The 24,991-nt window shown below is 30.0% G+C and overlaps 2 protein-coding genes and 1 long non-coding RNA gene across 5 annotated transcripts; 2 read left to right on the plus strand and 1 right to left on the minus strand.

Moving 5' to 3' along the window:
• Window positions 1–1,415: 1,415 nt before the first annotated feature.
• Window positions 1,416–2,393, plus strand: LOC126555042 (uncharacterized). Its single transcript, XM_050210008.1, has one exon. It carries the CDS (start codon window positions 1,416–1,418, stop codon window positions 2,391–2,393), a length of 978 nt encoding a protein of 325 aa, XP_050065965.1.
• Window positions 2,394–12,840: 10,447 nt separating this feature from the next.
• Window positions 12,841–24,945, minus strand: LOC126555039 (outer mitochondrial transmembrane helix translocase-like). 3 transcript variants are annotated; one of them, XM_050210005.1, is made up of 6 exons: window positions 24,795–24,945; window positions 24,692–24,736; window positions 24,372–24,546; window positions 24,090–24,311; window positions 17,399–17,562; window positions 12,841–13,015 (listed from the first exon to the last, which is right to left on the minus strand). In XM_050210005.1, the coding sequence occupies exons 1-6, from the start codon at window positions 24,891–24,893 to the stop codon at window positions 12,869–12,871; spliced, it is 852 nt and encodes a 283-aa protein (XP_050065962.1). In that variant the 5' UTR covers window positions 24,894–24,945; the 3' UTR covers window positions 12,841–12,868. The 3 variants fall into 3 exon arrangements, with proteins under 3 accessions (XP_050065962.1, XP_050065961.1, XP_050065963.1); XM_050210004.1 differs by having other exon boundaries at window positions 17,399–17,565; XM_050210006.1 differs by lacking the exon at window positions 17,399–17,562 and having other exon boundaries at window positions 12,919–13,015.
• On the plus strand, window positions 15,527–16,282 carry LOC126555040 (uncharacterized). The gene is made up of 2 exons (XR_007606757.1): window positions 15,527–15,777; window positions 15,920–16,282. It is a non-coding gene; the product is annotated as an uncharacterized LOC126555040 (long non-coding RNA).
• Window positions 24,946–24,991: the final 46 nt, after the last annotated feature.

A 24,991-nucleotide genomic window follows, 5' to 3' on the forward strand; every position in this document is an offset into this window, starting at 1 on the left:
CCTTTGCCGTCTTAGCCATCTCTCTTATATATTACACTTACAATCGAATTATTATCGATTGTTTTACATTTTTCTATTACTACGTTAAATTTACAGTTAATAGACACTATGATTATTATGTAATTGTATTTTAACCCGATTAATAAATTATTAAACAAATTTATTTACATTTCTTATTATTATATCTTGCTTACTATGCTAACTGTAATATAAAGTTTACTGACACTGAATTGCACAATTGTTATTTTAACCTATTTGTGTGAATAATTAAGTATTGCTTAACTTATTGAATTTTGCTGTTTTGCTTATTATCTATAGTTTTTCTTAACTTATTTCTTACGTACTAACATCTCTTATAAAATATTCATACATATAATACAACAATATAGACCACAGAAAGCATCGTACAATAAGTCCGCAACTCGTCGTCCGTACTATTACAAATTTTTATACTTAATTATAATTAAAGTTTGTTATACTTAATATATATTTTTTTTAAACTGGGAAGCAAGATTCTATCGATTTACAATTAAATAAAGCTGCTAAAGTACAAACGAAATTGAATAGGAAAATAATTATTCCTGTAATCGAGTCTGTAATTTTTTGTGGAAGACAAGGAATCGCCTTACGGGGACATCGTGATTTTGGAACATTAACAACAGAAAATCCGGTAGAAAATGACGGTAACTTTAGAGCTTTAATGCGATTTCATTTAAATGCAACAAAATTGTCTGGTGACGAATCTTACCAATTAGCTAGAACTAAATGTGCAAAAAATGCACAGTATACAACTTGGAAGATTCAAAACGAAATTATCGGTTTTTGTCATGAAATTATATTATCTGAAATTGTTAATGAAGTGAATAATAGTAAATGCTTTTCGGTTATAGCAGACGAAACGGCAGATGTGGCTGGCATTGAGCAATTCTCAATTTGTGTTCGTTATTTTGATCTGTAGTTATAAACATGAAATATATAGATGCTTTAAGTTCAAGAATATGACTGTCTCAGAGCGTCAAGAAGCTGCTCGAAAACAAAATTTATGTTTTAACTGCTTATCAACTGGACACTCTTATTCAAGTTGTATAGCTGGGAAATGTAAAAATTGTAGCAAGAAACACAATACTCTGCTACACAAGGATACAATTTCAAACACTGAACCAAATCAACAAACACCGGCACAGTCAAGTCCAGATACACCTACTTCTGCTGTTGAGCCTCAAGGAGCCCCTCGAGTACTTTGTGCACATAGTCAGAATAACAGTCAGGTACTACTTGGAACAGCAATAGTGAATATTGAAAATAGTACAGGCAGATTAATAAAGGCACGAGCAGTACTCGACAGTGGTTCACAGGTCAATTTAATTTCAACCAAATTAGCAAATAAATTAAACATTCAAAAACATAAAGGTACAATGCCTATCTGTGGAGTTGGATCTTCTGTGATGAACACTTCAAGCTGGATATATGGACAAGTGCATTCATTACATTTCAAATACTCAAAAAAGGTAGAAATGTCCATCATCAATGCAATTACACATCAACTTCCTGCAGTATATGTTGATGTCAGCCAATGGAAATTACCAGAGCAGGTTCAAAATAACCTAGCTGATCCAGATTTTTATAAACCAGGTAACATTGATCTGTTATTGGGAGCAGAATTGTTCTTCGACCTGCTAGGCAATGAACAATTAAAAGTAAACAATCAATTAGTTACTATTCGCAACACCAAGCTAGGGTGGATAGTATCTGGAAGGGTAAATTCAGCTCAACACCCGGTACCATCAATGTGTTTATTGTCATCAATCTATAACAATGACGACAAACCTTCTATCTTGTGCAACGAAGCAGTTAAATGCGAGGAACATTTCAAGTCCACATATACTAGAACCAAAGAAGGTCGTTTCAGTCTCAAGCTTCCCATCAAGGACATATCAATTCTAGGATCCTCGTATGAAATGGCTCGTCGACGTTTCTTTAGTTTGGAAAAACGACTGTCGCAAAACGATGAGTTACGTTCAAAATATATCACATTTTTACAGGAATATGAAGCATTAGGGCACATGTCACAAATTAAAAATGTTGATGCCGTACATACCAACTGTTATTATCTCCCACATCATGCAGTGCTGAGAGCAGAGAGCCTCACAACAAAAACGAGAGTTGTCTTTGATGCATCAGCCAAGACCACCAGTGGTAAATCTCTAAATGATGTGTTGATGAATGGTGGAGTTGTCCAAGATGATTTGGTGTCAATATTATTACGGTTTAGAATGCACAAGTTTGTCATGACTGCATTAAATGACCTACATGTCATTAAATTTAGGATGTTTCAACTCTCGTTTAAATTTGACTATTTCATTCTTCCGTTTACCTGCGTCAATGCGCTGTGATGGTAGTTAGCGTTCCCATCATTGGCAGCAGACTCATCGGTGACTCTTCTGTGAGTGAGTTAGCGGAGGTGCTGTGTGTGTGCGGGATCACACCTGTTATTTTTATTGTATTTAAAGAGTTACCTACAGATCCCGGCGCCACGCACCCCATAACCTCAGAATAGGTAGGTGGTGCACCACAATCTATTATTTATTTGTATCTGTGCCACCAGGCCAGAATTGTTAATTTATTATTCATATTATTTATTTGTATCTGTGCCACCAGGCCAGAATTGTTAATTTATTATTCATATTACTTATTTGTATCTGTGCCACCAGGCCAGAATTGTTAATTTATTATTCATATTATTTATTGTATCTGTGCCACCAGGCCAGACACATTTCATTTATATTAAATTTATATTGCACATTATTTGTTTTATCGTTTTATTATTTATTGCCAACTGGTTTATACAACAACGACACCCTAAAAGGTCATTCACAAATACAGTCCACTAAAACACTAAAATATTAAACCAGTAAAACATTTACCAAAGCCCGCCTAACAAGCTCTTTGGTCTTAACAGTTATTTTTTTGTTATTATTTTATTATTAGGCATTGTTAACATTTATTCTGTTGAGCCAAAAGGGCTATATATTTTTTTTATATCAATTAACCGAGCTTGCAGCTCTAATAGCTGTTTATATATATATATATAATCGTGTTATTGAGCCAGAAGGACCTTAACTCCCATTTATTATTTTTCTTATATCTTATACCTATATACTTATATTATATTCTGTTTAACCATAAGGGCTACGCAGTTTTTTAGCATTTATTAAATATTTTATTTTTCTATTCATGTGATTTATTTGTACTATTTGTTATTTATATTGGTTGCGCCAAATTGGCATTTTAGGTTATTATATATTTTTACCTGTTGGGCCAAAAGGGCGGTAGTATATTAATTTATTAGCATCTATTATATTTTTACCAACATTAACATTGAGTTATCATTGTTTCCAACTACTTATATCCGTTTAGCATTTAAGTACACACACACACAATGATACACACCTACACACCCGCTGCACACTGGCACTCAGAGTTTTTCTCGGCGAACCCGTCCACTTCTCTCGAGTCGCTATATACACCTACCCGGTGTTTCCGAATTGTGGACAAAGTGACAAAAACTATATGAGTTGCGGACGAAATCTAAAAAGGTAATATACGAAATGTGGACACAAATATAGATACGAATTGTGGACAAATGTCCAATTATTATTTTTGATATTAACGATTGTGGATGTTGGGAAATTACTGTTCGATATTAACGATATATATATATATATATATATATTATTTATTAGCATATAAGATTGTGCAGGTGCTTTTGAAACGGCTGTTAAAAAATATGTTTAATCAGTTTATCGAAAACCTTACTCGCTTGCTTATCTGTCGTTGTGTCGTTTTTCTGTTCGTTTATTTTATATTTTTCTGTATAAAAATGTATAGTGAAAAAGAGTTACGTGTGGTTGACGGTTTTAAGTTCCGTTTTCATCGCATATGAAAAATGAAATTCAACGGCGGGCGTGTACAAATAAAAGGTGTAATGCATTTTTAAAATTTGATACACATGGTGTTGAAATAGACAATAATCTTGAACATAATAATCACGCGGCCGATGAGAAACGATCACTTGTACAGTGTCAAACGTAAAGCGGTAGAGCAGCTATGTGAACGTGCCAGCAAAATTATACATTCTGAGATTACACCAGATGATTTAAATATATTAGACTCAAAGGATATAAATTTAATCCGAAAAAATATTCACACTGCTCGTATGAGTAAGTATCCAATATTACCTAAAACACTTTTATAATTTTATGCGATGGTTCCCGACGTAGTAGATAAATATAAATAAATATATTACATATATATATATATATATACATATATATAGATAAATAAATTACACACCAAGGGAGGTGAAAAATGGATTATTGACATTGATAATGTAACGATAATTTACTGTCTATAGTCGGTATATCTCCGCAATAATAACTAATAATGATAATAGAGCGCGCTAACCCGCCGCGGTCGTGTATCCCTTGTATATGTACTGTGGCTTCCCGTATGCTGCGTAGTCTACTCTACATACGCGCGGTGGAGCCCACAGTAGATATAGGGGACCCAGTAATCTGAACTCGACAAAAAGTGTTCTTAAGCTTAAGAACCCAACTACGAGTCTCGTGGCATAATGAGCTGCCAGGTTGTCCGTAGGCATCGCTTTGCCGCCTAATCATATAGGCTGGTTAGCAGGAGCTACATCGGACTAGCCGGGTTCACCCGAGATTCAGTTGTGGGAATTAAGTGATCGTCGTTATCTCGTCGCGAAGCCGTCCGTTGGGTTTTTATTATATCGACCATTAGATATTAACGTGTGTGTGTGTGTGTCAGTCCGACGGAACTAGTCGCTATCCCCACCGCCACGCCATAGTCAAGGTCACCGTTACCCGCACCGTATCCACTATCTAATTATTTTGAGTGACCATTATATCCGCGATTACGTGTGAGTACCCATAATCAATTGTCTCTGTACGTATTGTCTGTACTACTAATCTATATATATATATATCTTATGCCTGGATATTATTATATATCTGTACGGTAATTGTACTTTTCTTACTTTATATTATTCAATAATATATACATACATATATTAATTTCATATGCCTGGATATCATTATATATCTGTACGGTAATTGTACTTTGCTTTATGTCTTTTACATAATTCGATAATTTATATATTAACTGTACCTACCTATTTTTATCAATTTATATTATATACAAAACTATATGTATTCGGTTGCTTATTGTATAATAATATTATATCTGTAAAAAAATTCAATCTTTATTTATATTTTTTTTTTGTTATGCAATAAAGAAAATTTATAATTACACAAATTGAATATTAATATATATACATTGTTCTGAAAGAACTGGCGCCCAACCAAATCTACCATTACAATAATAATAAAAGTGTTGTGTGCTTCTCTACAATTAAAAATTTAAATTTTTTTCAAAAGTGTGATGCTGTTTTGATGGATGGTACTTTTTCAAGCTGTCCGTCTCTATTTAATCAATTATTCGTGGTTCATGGCGTAAAAAATAGTATTTACGTACCATTATTTTTTTGTTTATTGGTGGGAAAATCAGTTACTGATTATTGTACAGCACTCGAGTTTTTGAAACAACGTTCACCACGACTACCAACCACTTTTCATATTGATTTTGAACAATTTATCCACTCAGCTGTTCGTCTAGTATGGCCAATGAGCAAAATAAAAAGATGTCGGTTCCATCTAGGACAAGCTTGGTACCGAAAAATACAGTCATTAGGTCTAGCTAAAGTATATAGTACTGAGGATGAAAAGGGAAACTTTTTAAAAACATTTTTTGGTCTACCGTTTTTGTCACCAAATGAAGTAGATGACTGCTGTACAGATGAATTAATGTCTACGCTGCCGGCTGACTGTACTGCTATAAACGATTTTGTAGATTATGTTTTTTTGAACTATATAAATACAGATTCTGCAATGTTTTCTCCAGAAATATGGGCAGAATTTTCTTCTTCTACTTCACGAACCACAAACGCATGTGAAAGTTTTCATGCTAAACTTAATGGTATGTTTTATCGTAGTCACCCTAATATATACCAATTGATAGAGGCCTTAAATGAAGTACAGACTAGTAGTTATACTAAAATAAATTGTACTGCTGTACGGAATTTAAAACGAGTAAAAAAAACTGTAGAAAAGGAGGAATTTATTAGCAAGGAAATGTTACAATATTCAAGTGGTGAAATAAATATAATAGCATTTCTACAGGCTGTATCAAAAACATTTTTGCCACAAAATTTAAAACTTTAAATAATTTTAAAAATAACGATTGCACTTTTGCAAGACACACATATTTTTAACCCCACCTATCAATTTTTTAGTAGCTCTTCCTAAATCCTGAAAAGTGGTGAAGGGAAATATTTGTGTCCACAACTCACGTGGTTTTTATTAAAAATAATCTCTGTACGCAATTAGTATTATGACAACCAAATGCGTGTCCGCAATTGTTATGTTGTAATATTGACCTAAAATAATTTGTCCGCAACTAGTATGTGTCCCACCTACCCACACACATACACAGTAGTGATGGGAGTTTTCGTTCCATTTTGTGAATCGTTCCTATCGTTCCAGGTCCGGAAAAGGAACGAGTTCAAATGATTCGTTCCTTCGGTCTTTTCGTTCACAATATTAATATATATTTAAATATTTTAGATATTTTTTGCCTTTGGAATGCCTGTGTGTAAACAACTACAGAAAGAGCGGATAGATTTAAAAAATACTTTAAGTACTATTGAATTATTAGTTAATACTTTAAAAAAAATGAGACAGGATGCAGAAAAAGAATTTCACATTTTATTTGAGAAACTAAAAGTATGTGATTTGAGTTTTGAAGTAATTCAATGTTGAGTATTAATGTATAATTAACTTTTAATATCTTAATAGAATTTAGCAAATGTTATTGGCACAGAAATAATTAAAAAACGCACAGCAATAAAACAAACAAATAGAGCGAATTCTCAAGTATCCTCAATAGAAGATTATTATAGAGTGACAGTGTTTATGCCATTTATTGACAATTTTATCAACCAACTTACAACTCGATTTTTAAATCATAAATCCGTTTTTGAAGGTAATAGGTATATTGATTTATCTAGGTTAATATAAAAATCGGTATTAAATATTATGTTTTGTATATTAATATAGGGTTTGAATGTTTATTTACGACCACATTTTCTGATGTTGAAAAAATAGCATATGATAATTTAGTTGAATTTTACTTACCACCAGTAGAACATGATAATGCCTATATCGAAATAAAAATTTGGAAATTAAAAATAGCCAGTCAAGGGGTCAACATCAAAAGTGGGTTAGAAGCACTTTTGAGTTGCCCCTTGATTGACTTTCCCAATATTCATTTTTTAATCAAAATATTATGCACATTACCGGTGTCGACAGCTACTCCCGAAAGATCTTTTTCAACTTTAAAAAGGTTGAAAACTTATCTTAGATCTACAATGAACGAAGTAATCTTTTAATTATTTTGAAAAATATTTAATATCTACTATATAACAATATAACTTATTTGTACTTTATTTTTAATTGTATTATTATTTAGACGAGGCTAAATGGACTGGCTATGAAGTCCATTCATCGTGACATACATCTAGATGTAGAGGAAATAATAAACGAAATGGCTCTAAGTCCCAGAAAATTAGATTTTGTTTTATAAATGTTTTTTTTTATACGATTAAAAATAAATGATTAACAACAAAATTAATTTATGTTAATTCATGGTAATAAATTTATTGAATACCTATAAAAAAATATAAAAATATGGTAAATGAATTAGTAAACCAGAATTGGGGGGTGTGGGGGGCTGTGCCCCCCACCTATCTGTAGTATGACAATTTTCTGGACCCTCCCCATAACAAATTTCTAAATACGCCACTGTTCACAAAATATATTATAGTTCACAGTGTACGGGCCCGGTTATTACCGGCCACCGGGCGGCGGAACCGGTATTCCGTTAACTGAAATAATTATAACTCAATTGTAATATATTGACCGCCGTAAACACATTATCACAAATATTAATAGTCGATATTTAAATATTTTGGATTGTATTCATGTTTTATAATTAGGATTAGGAATAGGTATTTATAAATTCACCTATCCATATATTTTACTTATTTACTCTCGTTCTTGTTCAACTAGTCAATTGTGAATAACTATTAACTATCGATTTCAATTTTGATTTTCAATAAATTATAAGAATCACGGCTAAAAATAATCTATAGCCATGATAAGAATATAAAATACACGGAGTAAGAATATGAATCATTATCTAATATCTTGGTCCGTGATAAAATGTTATCTACAATCTAATTTTCGAATATTCCTAATTATAATGGACAACTTACTAGTACAACAATTTATTATACTATGCACTTTTGGTACATTTTACCATTGGAACATAGGAACGAAATGGAACGAAGGAACGAATAGGAACGTTCGGGTGGAATCGTTCCTAATCGTTCCTCTACTGGACTCGTTCATTTGGAACGATTCGTTCAGGAACGACCCATCACTAATACACAGGTCAGTCGGTGTCAACGTGCACCGCACGAAGTAATTGGTGACCGGGCGCGCGTGTTATTATTATATGCTCTCAGCCCTTACAATATTATATAGGTAATTTGGTAACCTAACTTTGTATCTCTATAATTTATTAATTTCATTAAAATAAATTAATATTTCATAAAGTTGTCACAATATCACTTGTTTCTATAAATAATGAAGACTGTTACTTAAAGTTACTTCTTTACACATCAAATAGATAATATTAAAAAAAAAAAAAAAAAAAAATGGAAATGTATATTATTGTTAGACTATCTTCGATAATATATTTAAAAGGTATATTAAGCATCAATGATTGAAAATAAAAAATGTAGGTCGTTTTATTAATGGTTAGGGGTGGGATTTTGATGCAATGGCATTTTTACTCCTGGTGTTTTGAAACGTTGGCCCGTAAGTATAAAATGTGTTTTGGGTGATACTGGTTATTTTAAAGCAATTTTTTTTGCAATTTTTGAAAAAAATAATCTTAAATGTATTTTTAAGGCATTTTATGACGATTGTAGTGGATTATATTAGTTGTTAGAACATTTTCATAATTTGTTCATAAAATGAACAAAAATTATTGCGATTAACAAGAGAATTCCGACAAACTACCAACGGTACGAATAATAAATTATATAGCACAAGTTATCATAGATAACAATTTTATCATATGGCTACACCATGATAAGTATTAATAATGATGTAAAAAAAGTACAGACGTTTTGACCATGTCCCGATTTCCGATAAGTTAGGACAAAACTTATTAATAATAATAATACCGCTAAGTGTTTAAAAAATGTTGTATATACATTCTAATAACTAATATAATATTAAATAATTTATAAAATAATCAAATTACCAAAGTGATCAATAAATATTATGAATGGTTGCATCTTTTGAGCTAAACTGAATAAAGCGTCAACCAACTTTTCGATATTGTTGGAGGACATATTACTACCACATTCTCTGTAGAATAATGGTAAACGAGCATCCAATTTTAAACAATAAATTCCTTCTTCCCTGGTGATTGCTTCGGAAACCATGGTCTTCCCATAGCCATGAGGTCTAAGTAACAATATTCCTAAACATACGTATAATAAAATTAAAAATTGAAATAATAAATATTCAATCAAAAATATACCTTTTGGCGAGTTTGGTTTTAATGTTACTATATGTTTAATTTTATGTGGAATAATCACATATTTTCTTATACAATCTACAACATGAGTAAGTCCTCCAATTTTCTCATTGGAAACAGATATTGTCGTCGGATCGACCAATTTACTGGCAATTATCAACTCACGTTCAGTTAACTGTAATCAAACATAATTCTTACAATGTCCAGTGAAGTGTCGGTTAATTAGAAGGTAGAATTCTATCAGTTAACACTTGAGAAATTCCGCCGGTTAGTGTTATCAGACATTAACTGGATATTCTATGAACGACTCTTAAACTTACATTTTTCGTATCCTGAAACTTCAGCTTTGAAAGTATTTCATATGCCTAAAACACACAAAAATAGTCACATATCTATATTAAGATATAGAAGGTTAACTTACAGTCTTCTTGGTTGACTGGCTTAGTACTATGTAATCCTCACTTACGGTGTAAATATTTTCAGTATTTACCATGTACTTTCTTATCTTGTTAGCACTTTCAAGCAAACTATCCATAGTGACATTATAATAACTAGGGCCCGGAACTTGATGACCTAAAAATCTTTAAAAAATGCACAAAAAAAAACTATTAAAATGACTTAAAAACATCAAAAAATGACTTAAAAAATGACCCTAAAAATACCAAAAAATATTTTAATAATAAATCATCGTGTTTTTAAATCATTTATTTATTAATTATTATTTTATTCATCTAAACAATGCTAATATTTTTATACATTACAAATATTTTTATTACTTAAAGTTTAAACATTAAATATTATGTAAATATTTTTAAATAATACTTGTGTTACATTGAACTATCAAAGTGTGTTTAATATTTTCGAAAAGAAAAGATCGCCGATTCTCTGATAATAAAGTTTTGTAGCTAGAAAAACTTCTTTCTACTTCCACAGATGTGATTGGTGCATACTTGAAAAAAGTGATGTCATCTATATTAATATCTTCTGGCAAGCCTTCTGTTGTCATTTCTTCTCCTTCTAACATTTTTGAAATAATCTGCATATTTTTATAACCACTATTTTTTTCTAAAACATTATTAAATTTATTTTGAATTTCGCGTCCAACTTTATTTCGTGCTTGATGAATTTTATTCTTTTCTTCTTCTACAACTAGTATAGCATCAGCAAGGCATATTTTTGATGATTCAAGTTTTGTTATAGAGTTTGGTAGTGATCCAAAGTTTGATTTAATATAAATTAAATTTAATTCTAACTCGCGATCAGTGATTAAATCAATTACTTTTTCAATAGAGGTCGCATCATTTTCCAGTTTCATGATAATATTTTTAATTGTATCAAAATGTTCACAATAATAAAAGGCTGCCGTTAACCATGTCCCCCACCTAGTTAGAACGGGTTGTGGGGGTAATGGAATATTCGGTGCTATTTCCTTAAATATTTGTAATCTTGAAGGAGCCTTCAAAAATATTTTTTTGCAGTTAGAAATAAGTTGGTCGACTTTTGGAAAATGTTTTCTAATTTCTTCCGCAACCCTATGTAAAGCGTGAGCCAAGCAGGTCACATGTTCCATTTTTGAATAAAATACCTTGATAGCTCTACCTGCTTTGACCATATATGGTGCAGCATCACTTAATAAAAGTAATACATGGTCGTGTTTTATACCATTTGGCCAAATAATTTGAAGTGATCTATCAAAAAGTTTTGAAATTGTACTATGATTTACCTTTTCTAAGACTTCAGTATTTATTAAAAAATGTTTTCCGGGGCCATTCAACTCCAAAGTTCCCACAACAACATTTGCTACATAACGCCCTTCGGCGTCCGTAGTTTCATCTAAAGTTACCCAAATTTTTTTATTTTCTACGTAAGATCTGATTTTATCTATAGTTTCCTGATAACACTGTAAAACGTAGCTTTTTCTTAAAGTCGATTCATCGGGAATTAATTTATTCGTATATTTTTCCAGAAATTGTTTAAATGTTTCATTCTGTAGTTTTTGCAATGGAATATTTGCGGCTAGTAATGCCTGACACAGATCATAATTGAAAGATGATTTTTTGGATGGTTTGGTAATTAAACGTTGTGTCTTACTTGTACTTAGTTCTTGGTTTTTCTTTTTCAATTCAACTCCATTAACATGTTTTTTACGCGAAATATGCTGTTCGATGGTAAATTTTTTGTCAGCTGCCACTTTTACCTCACAAATTTTGCAAAATAACACAGTGCCATCGGATGAAAAAACGTCTTTGCCAAAATGATTTACAAACGAATTCAATCGAGTATTATTTGAAACTTTGTACTTGGGCATATTAAATCAAATACATTAAATATTTAAATCGAAAACTTTACTGTCCGTCGTTCACATGTACAATGCCACTTTGCTCGAAAGACGTAAAATGACAATCACACATCTACGTCTCGTGTAGTCGTGTGTATCAGTAAAATTATCGAAATTATTTTTGATCGTATAAGGTCAAAAGAAGACGCAATGTGAAGAAGATGCGTGAGTGTGTGTAACGATTAGTCTATATTCTTGGTAAAACTGTTAAATGGAAATTACGATAAGTTATCCATTCCATTGTCAACAACGCAGGAGAAACAGCACAAAGTAATGCAAGTGTGTACAGAACTACAGACTACAGAGTCTAATAACGCGGTCTAAATTTAAAACGGAGATAAGAAATAATGTCAGTAATACAATATGCTGCACAATATGTTAGTTTTTACAAATATTTAGTTTTGTCAAAATAATATATTAGGTATAAGAAAAATGTAAAAAATGTAAATATATCTATAAAAATGCAAAGAATGCTCCAAAATTACTAAAAAATGACCGTAAAACATAAAATTCCCTAAAAATGCAAAAAATGCAAAATAAAAATTGTACCATTAAATTCTATACTTCATGAATCACATTTCTGTATAGACGAGCATTAAATGTAAGCATTAGAAAAAAAGATGCAAATGCATCAAGTTCCGGGCCTTAATAATAACCTCTTCATGTTTGTCCCTAAAAAAAAAATTATTTTGAAAATGTAATTTAATATGCTTAATAATTAAACAGAAAATTGATTAAAACATTTTTAATGACCATTGTATTATATCTTCCTTTAATTTACCTTATTAAATTTGAAAATATCATATCAAGGTCATCGCCAGAAAATCCGCTGGTTTCTATGGCCAAATCATGTAAACATCCTTGACATTTATAATTATGAAATTTCATACGTGTGGCAAGTATTTCTCTTCTTTGATTTGTATCCTACAAATGAACGATACAATTTATTGTATAATAATTTGAATAGTAAAATACAATGACTTTCTCTCCCCATGGGTAATATAATCAATTCTTTAATTCAGTGGTCTCAAACTCAAATTACCAATGGGCTATAAAATAATTGTATGTCAAAGGTTCGAACGCAAAATACCTTTTTTATTTTACTCATTTTAATACTAAATTCATGATAAAATAAACAAGCATGTCAGCAACACTACGAGTTATACTACAAAAGTACGGCCAGCGAAAAGTGAGCCGCGATACCAGAGCTCCGGGTGGCCAAATTTCGTCAGGGCTACTCAACTTTTTGGCGCGTAAATTGTATTCAAACCTGTTATTATATGAATATTATTATTCCTCCTTTATATTTTGGTAAATACGTATTTTTGAAGAAATAAAATAGGTATTATTATATTACATGCAATTTAATTATTCAAATTAATAAATATAAATAATATATACAAAAAATAATAAATAATAAAAAAAAAATTAATTTTTATACAATATTAGAAGTTATCGTCGTCATCATCGTCATCGTCACTTGAGCTGTCGTCGGGATTTATGGTAAGAATGATAGGCTCCAAAATTTCGTCCCTTAACCCTTCCTTCACCAGATCATCGTCTTGAATTTTGTCACAATGGTCACCGCATTTTTTCCAATTTTCTTTTGTCACCGCATCTAAGGCATTATTGACCAATACTTCGACATCTGCCATTTTAAAAGAATGATTTTTTTCGGCGACTTCTCCCTTAATTTGTGCCCAAATCATCTCGATGGGGTTGTATTGGCAGTGATATGGTGGCAGTCTCACCACTTCATGACCCATTTGAAAAGCTATCTCGTCTAATTTATATTTTTTTTCTTTTGGCATCGACAGTTTTACCTTTTCTCGCAATTCACACAATGTTTCTTCGGGAATAAATGGTATAGATTTGTTTTGGAGCCATGTTTGAACATCTGCCTTTTTAGTGTTGCTCTTCGGGTAGTCTTCGTATAACGTTGAATGATATGGGGCATTGTCCATGACTATAATACATGGCTCCTCCAAATTACCTAACATATCGACGAACCATTGTTCAAACACTGTGGCGTTCATCTGCGAGTGGTAGTCTGCCGAACTACCAGATTTGCACCGAAATACCAGTTTGGAATTTTTAACAAAACCAAATGACGGTGACCCGGCATGGCACACAATGAGCCTACCGCCCTTCCCTATTGGTACCTTGAGCCCTTCGGTATTGTCTGAGTTTTGCCAAATGTACCCACGTGTGTGGTTTTGGTTTACCCACGTCTCATCCAAGTAAACAACTGGCCTTGAATCGTTGTTACGTCGAAACTCATGCATTTTTCTTAAAAATTTTACTCGAGCAGCAACAATGTCATTCCGCTCCATTAAAAATTTACGTCCATCATTACATCTTTTATACTTAAAATCTAAATTTTTTAAAAGGACTTTAATGGACGATTTTGAACCCGGATAATTTGTTTTTTTACGCATTGCTGCCAATATTTTTGCGCTCGTAGGAAATTGATGATTGTCGTAAAAGCTATGAACGGTTCTCCTTACAACTTCGTTGTCAAAATCATCTAGTTCAGTAGCATACTTTAACCGTTTATAAGTTTTTCTTGGCGACTTGAATGATGTAGTGATGGGTTTGTCATCTTGTTCTATTTTTTTTCCTTCTGCACAAATTCGCTTGACACTTGCAACGCTAACACCACATGCTTCGGCAGTTACTTCGCGAGTTTTACGGAAAAAATGAGCAAATTCAGGAAAATTTTTGTCAGTAGCCAATACTTTTAAGTAATTGTAAACACTATAAATTACTTTTTTAGTTTGGGAATGAATATCCTGTTGAGATTCCATTATAAAAATATTGTTATAAATTTATAACAAAAATTAAACACTTTTTTTTAAAAAAAGGCGAACAAAAAAATACTTATAGCACAGGCAACTCGATGAAACGTACACACTGTCACAGGTAAACGGTCGTGGAAGTACTAACCGCCGGCGTATTACGACTACGCTGTAGAACATTTCACGTAAGGGATTCGAAAAATCGTAAAATATAATGTAAGGACAAACGCCATCTGACTTTTTAAATAGCGCGCCAATAGTGTCTAACGGAGAACCCCTAGTTACGCTAAAATTCGCCACTAGTAACGCCACCGTCGCGGCTCACTTTTCGCTGGCCGTACTGTAGAGACTGCGCCAGTATGGTGGACAGTGTGCGCCGTTCATATTAGGCGTGCTCACGAGGGGGGGGGGGGTGGTCCGCGGCACCACTGCGGCCTCAGACTTTTTCTTAAATGCATAGATATCTATATTATACCAGACGTGCAGACAGCGAATATTTTTACATTTTACATAAAAAAAGTGGAGCCAGTTTTAATCTAATAGACAGTAGTATAAATAAATATGAGATAAAGTTATTAATTAATCAGTTATCATCACGATTAAAAATATTATATTATTATCTATGAACCTTACTCTGACATCAGCCAGCGGAGTATTTTTTTTTATCACGGAGTAGTTATCAACTACTTTATTAAATTTATATATTATTATTTTAATATTTATTATTTACGTTATTTCACTGTGACTGTTGTGATTTGTGTATAATATTATATTTAATTAGTTATAATTTAGTTAAACAAAATACTTTTAAAATGAGCGAAAAGAAGAAAACAGTAACGATGTATGATTTCATTCAAAAGAGTACAAATAAAACTAATATTGCTAACGGTAAGTATATTAAACCTATTATACAACAGAAAAATCTAATAAGATCATTTTGGGTTGATTACTATATAACTACTAATTATTCCAATAATTGATTTAATATTTAATTAATGTAAAAAATCAAAATGTGTTATTTATTATTTAGACAAAACTATACCTAAAGAACTTCATGACAATGTGTTACCCAGTACCTCAAATTCAAAAATAGTCAATCCTGACAACTCAGCTACATCTGTAGAAGGTATTATTATTGATGTTCATTGACATTTACATTTAAAATGTATAATTTAACAAAAATAGTGTACACTGAATTTCAAATTACCAATTTTTGTTTTTTTTTAACCTAATTGATTTGAGTTCTATGTATTTAATATAGTTGATGAATTTTAGTAATAAATGTTTTAATTATGTTGGAAAGTAAATATACGGTATATAATGGTAAATAATTGTTAAATGTTAGTACATGAGTTAAAATTTGTGATTAAATATTTATTTATTAAAACAAAAAGTTGTATTTTCTTTAACTTAATCTATCTGTGTTAGGTTAGGTTAGGTTTTAGGTCTATTTTCCCAAGGACAACATTTGGCAATGGTAATAAACAACGCAGTTTTCAGCATTCTTGGTATAATTTGTTTCCTTGGCTAGAATATAGTCCAAAAGCAGACCTAGCATTTTGCTTTCCATGTCGAATGTTTAGTGGTGCCACAGGACTTAACGCTGGGCAGAGTGAAATAATATACTCCAAAACAGGATTTAAGAATTGAAAATCAGCTACAATAAAATTTAATGTCCATCAAAAAACTAAGGTTCATTTAAATAGTTCTTCAGCTTTATCAAATTTTATGGATTCCAAAACTATTGATGTTGTTTTGGATAAAACATGTGAACATATTAATAGCCAAAAGAAGATTCAACGACTAAAAAATCGTGAAATTGTAAAACGTCTTATAGATATCATACTTTGTATATGTATCGGTGGTAAACCATTGCGTGGACGAGCGGTCTATACTGCCGCTACCCCCAACCACCTTATGGCATGAAATTGAACTTCCATACCAATAACATTGAAAAACTACACATTTTAACTTAACATAACTCTGGGATAAATGGACGTATTACGTTAATTTGGGTACCAAAATTTTTGTTTTTTTTATGTACTTAAAATTTATATTAACCAAAAATAAAAATATAAATTATCTGAAAATCATTTATTTACTCATACCAATTGCATATAATTTCTTGCGGATTCAAGTGTAAAAACGGGTCGGTTACCCGACTCCTATATGCAAGATATTATATGCATTCTTATCTATCTCAGTGACGTGACTGAAACACAAAGACGAGAGACGATCGACAAGGGATGAGTCTCTCCTCCTCATCCCTCATCGATCGAGGACGAGGTTTCAGAATGTCCCTTTTTATCCTACTGACATGCACGGATAAAGAATCGGAAATTGCATAATCAAGAATTACAGATTTTATATTAAATACATAATTGTATTGATACAAATTTAAATAAGATCATTTATCACTAAAATGTGATACACTATTAGGAAAATTAGTACATATAATTTTTTGTTTAAGTTTGGCTTTGTTAACTTTAAGAAGTATACATATATTTACCGGTAATGAAATATGATGACTTTGTATTAATTCTTTTTTTAAAAGCATTTCAAAAGGTTCATTTCTCCAAAAAATATGATTTGTTTCTCCAATAATAATCAAATTATTTTCTGTGTGTAACCATTTATTTTCAAAATAATTATAATGCTTACTGCGCGTGAATTCTTCTAAAAAAATGTATAACAATATATTAATATACAATATGAATGTAATAGGAATAGACCATAGAAATAACACATTAAAAATAGGTATGTATAAAGGTTAATAAAAATAATGTCTTATTGCCATAAAACACTGAGCTGAACAATAACATTCAATTTTATTAATTAAAATCATATAAAAAATAATAAACATATCAAAGAAGTGAAACATGCTAACTGTATTATCAGCTGCTAACAGTGTATTTATCTCACAATAGAATTAGCTAGTTAGATGCCCTTAAAAAGGTATACCTACCATTTAAAATAAATAAAAACTATAAATTTAAAATAGAATTTAAATGTCTTAACCCAATATTACTATTATTAGTATTTACATCATTAGGTGCATAGTTTTCATTTAGACCACGTTATAATTTTCAATAATAAAAAACATTGTTTCATATATATTTTAGATTCTGAACGAAGTGATGAATGTATTGATTTTACAATGATGTGTGTTTTTTTTTTTTTTTTTTTTTTGTGTCTGTGTACAGCATAACTAGTCGAAATAATGCTCCAATTTCAAACTATGGGGGTGGTTTCCGATGTAAAAGTGAATATCCTTGGTGCATTATAGAGGTAAAAAGTTAACATTTTCCAACAGTTTTCAAAAAAATCGAGAAAAACAAAAAAAAAATGACGGAAAAACGGCAATTTTTACGCAAAACCAGTTTTCGACCAAATCGATTTTTTTTTATGGTTGTAATTCATAAACTAATTACTGAAAATACTTGAAATTTTCACCAAATGTTAATGTCAGTGGTATCCGTATATAGTTAAATTTTCAAAAAATTTAGACTTTTTTTGAGTTATTTATAGACCACTGAAATTTTCGATTTTTTTGAGAATTTTTTTTTAAAGTGTCGATAAAAAATTGTTGGATGACCAAAAAGTTTTGAAAATTTAACACAAGGTTCCTTATTAGTTGTTTTTAATGTAGCTAAAAAAAATTAAAAATCGTTAGTCACAATTTTTTTTTTATAAGCGTTTTTAGTTCAAATTTTTACGAAATCTGTCGAAAACGCGAAAATTTGCAAGTAATTTTGAAGTTGAAAAATCATAAAATTTTTTTCTTTTATAACTAAGTTTTGAAAATTTGATACAAGGTTCTCCATAAATTTTTCTTCAAATCTGTAAAAAAAAAACTCTATCGGATTCAGACAAAAATTTTTATGAGTGTTTGAAATTTAAATTTTTACAAAACCGCGTTAAATAACAGTTTAGCCTCAAACGATTTTTGATATTTGTTATTATTCAAAAAGTATAAGTCGTAGATACTTAAAAAATTTACCAGTTATTTAGATTGTCATTTTCTTTACGTGATTTGCTTTTTAAAATATTTTGAATTTTTTTGAGCTATTTATAGACAACTGAAATTTTCAATTTTTCTGAAAAAATATTTTTGAAGTGTCGATAAAATTTTTTTGGCCCTATCAAAATACTTGAAAATTTAATACAAAGTTCCTCATATGTTATTATTATAGTGATTAAAAAATTATAAGAATACATAGGCACAATTTTTTTTTATTAGCATTTGAAGTTCAAATTTTGACGAAAATTCGTCAAAATTATGAATATTTGCGAAATATTTGAAGTTGAAAAATCATAAAATTTTTTTTGTTTATAACTAAAGATTAAAAATACAACACTAAGTTTTCCATAAGTTTACCTTCAAGTATCTATAGAGAAAACTCGAAGCATCATTATAGGAAAAATTTAAGTGCGTTTGAATTTTAAATTTTAACGAAATAGCGTAACGATAACGATTTCCTCAAACGATTTTAAATATTTGTTATTATTCAAAAAGTATAAGTCGTAGATACTTGAAAATTTTACCAGTTATTAAGATTCGCGTTTTCTTTACGTGATTTAATTTTCAAAATTTTTTAATATAAGCTGGTTTTTTTAAACCACCTTTTCACCAACCACTAGAAATTATATCCTAGGCTGACAAATCATCTTCGTTCAGAATCGTTTTTCGTATACAATGATAATTATCATTGGATTCAATTAACACACTCCTATAATATATAATAATGATCCATACGGCACCTAATGTACAGCAGAGCGGTACTCACTTGCCCACTTTTTTTTTCTTTGAAATGTCGATAAAAATAATGGGTGCCCCAAAAAACATGAAAATTAAATACAACGTTTCTTATAAGTTGTTCTTATTGTACTTAAAATAACGATTTTCAATACCAATTTGTTATAATTCAAAAAGTATAAGTCGTAGATACATGAAAAGTTCCCCAGTTATTTAGATTGGCATTTTTCTTTACATGATTTAATTTCAAATATTTCGCTTATTTTAATGCTATTTATATGCATTTGAATTATTCGTTTTAATTAATTTTTTTTTTATAATTACCGATAAAATTGTTTTAGCTGAGTCAAAAGGCTTGAAAATTTATTAAAAAGTTTCTCATTGAGCCAGAAGGACCTTAACTCCCTTTTATTATTTGTCTTATATCTTATACCTATATACCTATATTATATTCTGTTTAACCATAAGGGCTACGCAGTTTTTTAGCATTTATTAAATATTTTATTTTTCTATTCATGTGATTTATTTGTACTATTTGTTATTTATATTGGTCGCGCCAAATTGGCATTTTAGGTTATTATATATTTTTACCTGTTGGGCCAATAGGGCGGTAGTATATTACTTTATTAGCATCTATTATATTTTTACCAACATTAACATTGAGTTATCATTGTTTCCAACTACCTATATCCGTTTAGCATTTAAGTACACACACACACACAATGATACACACCTACACACCCGCTGCACACTGGCACTCAAAGTTTTTCTCGGCGAACCCGTCCACTTCTCTCGAGTCGCTATATACATCTACCCACACACATACACAGGTCAGTCGGTGTCCAGCGTACACCGCACGAAGTAATTGGTAACCGGGCACGCGTGTTATTATTATATGCTCTCAGTCCTTACAATATTATATAGGTAATTTGGTAAATTAAATAATAATAATACTTTGTATCTCTATAATTTATTAATTTCATTAAAATAAATTAATATTTCATAAAGTTGTCACAATATCACTTGTTTCTATAAATAATGAATACTGTTACATACAGTTACTTCTTTACACATCAAATAGATAATATTAAAAAAAAAAAAAAAAAAAAAAAAGTAAAAAAAAGCGGGCAAATGAGTACCGCTCTGCTGTACATTAGGTGCCGTATGGATCATTATTATATATTATAGGAGTGTTAAATTTGAATCCAATGATAGTTATCATTGTATAAGAAAAACGATTCTGAACGAAGATGATTTGTCAGCCTAGGATACAATTTCCAGTTGTTGGTGAAAAAGGTGGTTTATGTTTTAATGTTTTTATGTTTTAATATTCATAATTTTAACGAATTTTCGTCAAAATTTGAACTTCAAATGCTAATAAAAAAAAATTGTGCCTATGTATTCTTATATTTTTTTAATCACTATAAGAATAACATATGAGGAACTTTGTATAAAATTTTCAAGTATTTTATTACGACCAAAAAAATTTTATCGACACTTCAAAAAAATTTTTTCAGAAAATTTGAAAATTTCAGTTGTCTATAAATAGCTCAAAAAAATTCAAAATATTTTAAAAAGCAAATCACGTAAAGAAAATGACAATCTAAATAACTGGTAAATTTTTTAAGTATCTACGACTTATACTTTTTGAATAATAACAAATATCAAAAATCGTTTGAGGCTAAACTGTTATTTAACGCGGTTTTGTAAAAATTTAAATTTCAAACACTCATAAAAATTTTTTGTCTGAATCCGATAGAGTTTTTTTTTTACAGATATTTGAAGAAAAATTTATGGAGAACCTTGTATCAAATTTTCAAAACTTAGTTATAAAAGAAAAAAATTTTATGATTTTTCAACTTCAAAATTACTTGCAAATTTTCGCGTTTTCGACAGATTTCGTAAAAATTTGAACTAAAAACGCTTATAAAAAAAAAATTGTGACTAACGATTTTTAATTTTTTTTAGCTACATTAAAAAACAACTAATAAGGAACCTTGTGTTAAATTTTCAAAACTTTTTGGTCATCCAACAATTTTTTATCGACACTTTAAAAAAAAATTCTCAAAAAAATCGAAAATTTCAGTGGTCTATAAATAACTCAAAAAAGTCTAAATTTTTGAAAATTTAACTATATACGGATACCACTGACATTAACATTTGGTGAAAATTTCAAGTATTTTCAGTGATTAGTTTTTGAATTACAACCATAAAAAAAAATCGATTTGGTCGAAAACTGGTTTTGCGTAAAAATTGCCGTTTTTCCGTCATTTTTTTTTTTGTTTTTCTCGATTTTTTTAAAACTGTTGGAAAATGTTAACTTTTTACTTCCATAATGCACCAAGGATATTCACTTTTACATCGGAAACCACCCCCATTGTTTGAAATTGGAGCATTATTTCGACTAGTTATGCTGTACACAGACACAAAAACAAAAAAAAAAAACAAAAAAAAAAAAAAACATACATCATTGTAAAATCAATACATTCTTCACTTCGTTCAGAATCTAAAAAAGTAAATATAAATGTCGGCAAGTGGGAACCGCTCTGCTGTATATTAGGAGTTGGGGTGGACCTCGGACTAGGGTAGGTTAAATTTGAATGCAATGATAGGTATCATTGTATACGAAAAACGATTCTGAACGGAGATGATTTGTCAGTCTAGAATATTTAACGTTAGATATAAAATATATAAACAAGCTTATGCATTTTGAACTACAAAATAATTTGCAAATATTCATGATTTTGACGAGTTTTTGTCAAAATTTGAACTTCAAATGCTAATAAAAATAAAATGTGCCTATGTATTCTTATAATTTTTTTATCGCTGTAAGAATAACTTATGAGGAACTTTGCATTAATTTTTCAAATATTTTGACTCCGCCAAAAAAATTTTATCGACACTTCAAAAAATAATTCTTAGGAGAATTGAAAATTTCATTTGTCTATAAATAGCTCAAAAAAGTCAAAATATTTTGAAAAGCAAATCACGTAAAGAAAATGACAATCTAAATAACTGGTAAATTTTTTAAATATTTACGACTTATACTATTTGAATAACAACAAATATCAAAAATCGTTTGATGCTAAACTGTTATTTAACGCGGTTTTGTAAAATTTAAATTTCAAACACTCATAAAAATTTTTTGTCTGAATCCGGTAGAGTTTTTTTTACAGATATTTGAAGAAAAATTTATGGAGAAACTTGTACCATATTTTCAAAACTTAGTTATAAAAGAAAAAAATTTTACGATTTTCCAACCACAAAATTACTTGCAAATTTTCGCAATTTTGACATATTTCGTATAAATTCGAAATTTAAGCACTTATAAAAAAAATTGTGACTAACGATTTCTGATTTTTTTTTGTTACTTTAAGAACAACTTATAAGAAACCTTGTATTAAATTTTCAAGATTTTCTGGTCAGCCAAAAAATTTTTATCGTTATTAAAAAAAAAATACTTAGAAAAATTGAAAATTTCAACTGTCTATAAATAGTTCAAAAAAAGTCAACATTCTTTGAAAATTTAACTGTGTATGGAGAACGCTAATATAAACATTTAGTGAAAATTTCAAGTATTTATATTGATTAGTTTTTGAGTTATAGCAAAATAAAAAATTCGATTTTGACAAAAACTGGTTTTGCGTAAAAAATCCCGTTTTTCCCTAATTTTTTTAGGGTTTTTCCCGATTCATTTAAAAAATATACCCCTCAAAGTACCAACTAGATTCAATTTCCTTTTCAAAGAGGGGCTGAAGTCAAAAATCGAAGCATTTTTACTGCTCCAAATGTTGTCGACAGACACAAAAAAAAAACAAAAAAAAAACACACATCATTGTAAAATCAATACATTCATCACTCCGTTCAGAATCTAAAAAAAATGGAAATGTATAATATTGTTAGACTATCTTCGATAATATATTTAAAAGATAAATTAAGCATCAATGATTGAAAATAAAAAATGTAGGTCGTTTTATTAATGTTTAGGCTGGGATTTTGATGCAAGTGCATTTTTACTCCTGGTGTTTTGAAACGTTGGCCCGTAAGTATAAAATGTGTTTTGGGTGATACTGGTTATTTTAAAGTAATTTTTTTTGCATTTTTTGAAAAAAATAATCTTAAATGTATTTTTAAGGCATTTTATGACGATTAATAAAAATTATTGCGATTAACAAGAGAATTTCAACAAACTGCCGACGGTACGAATAATAAATTATATAGCACGATAAGTTATCATAGATAACAATTTTATCATATAGCTACACCTCGATAAGTATTAATAATGATGTAAAAAAAGTACAGACGTTTTGACCATGTCCCGATTACCGATAAGTTAGGACAAAACTTATTAATTATAATAAAACCGCTAAGTGTTTAAAAAATGTTGTATATACATTCTAATAACTAATATAATATTAAATAATTTATAAAATAATCAAATTACCAAAGTGATCAATAAATATTATGAATGGTTGCATCTTTTGAGCTAAACTGAATAAAGCGTCAACCAACTTTTCGATATTGTTGGAAGACATATTACTACCACATTCTCTGTAGAATAATGGTAAACGAGCATCCAATTTTAAACAATAAATTCCTTCTTCCTTGGTGATTGCTTCGGAAATCATGGTCTTCCCACAGCCATGAGGTCCATGTAACAATATTCCTAAACATAGGTATAATAAAATTAAAAATTGAAATAATAAATATTCAATCAAAAATATACCTTTTGGCGAGTTTGGTGTTAATGTTTTTTCATGTTTATTTTTATGTGCTGGAATAATCACATTTTTTCTTATACCATCTACAACATGACTAAGTCCTCCAATTTCCTCATAGGAAACAGATATTGTCGTCGGATCGACCAATTTACTGGCAATTATCAACTCACGTTCAGTTAACTGTAATCAAACATAATTCTTACAATGTCCAGTGAAGTGTCGGTTAATTAGAAGGTAGAATTCTATCAGTTAACATTTAAGAACATCCACCGGTTAGTGTTATCAGACACTAACTGGATATCCTATGAACGGCTCTTAAACTTACATTTTTCGTATCCTGAAAGTTCAGCTTTGAAAGTATTTCATATGCCTAAACACACACAAAAATAGTCACATATCTATCTTAAAGATATAGAAAGTTAACTCACGGTCTTATTGGTTCTTCTTCTTTCTTTTTGGTGATCTGTAAACCATAATAACTTTCTGCTCAACCATCTTAGTCCATTAAAAATATATGGTTTCTTCATAATTCAAAATTATATTTTATGAATAAGTTTTTAAAAAAAAAAATATTTTATATTACTTATAATAATATAAATAAATTCTATATTGACAAAAATTGTTT

Source organism: Aphis gossypii, unplaced genomic scaffold (assembly GCF_020184175.1).
Source record: "Aphis gossypii isolate Hap1 unplaced genomic scaffold, ASM2018417v2 Contig00687, whole genome shotgun sequence".
Lineage (NCBI taxonomy): Eukaryota > Metazoa > Arthropoda > Insecta > Hemiptera > Aphididae > Aphis > Aphis gossypii.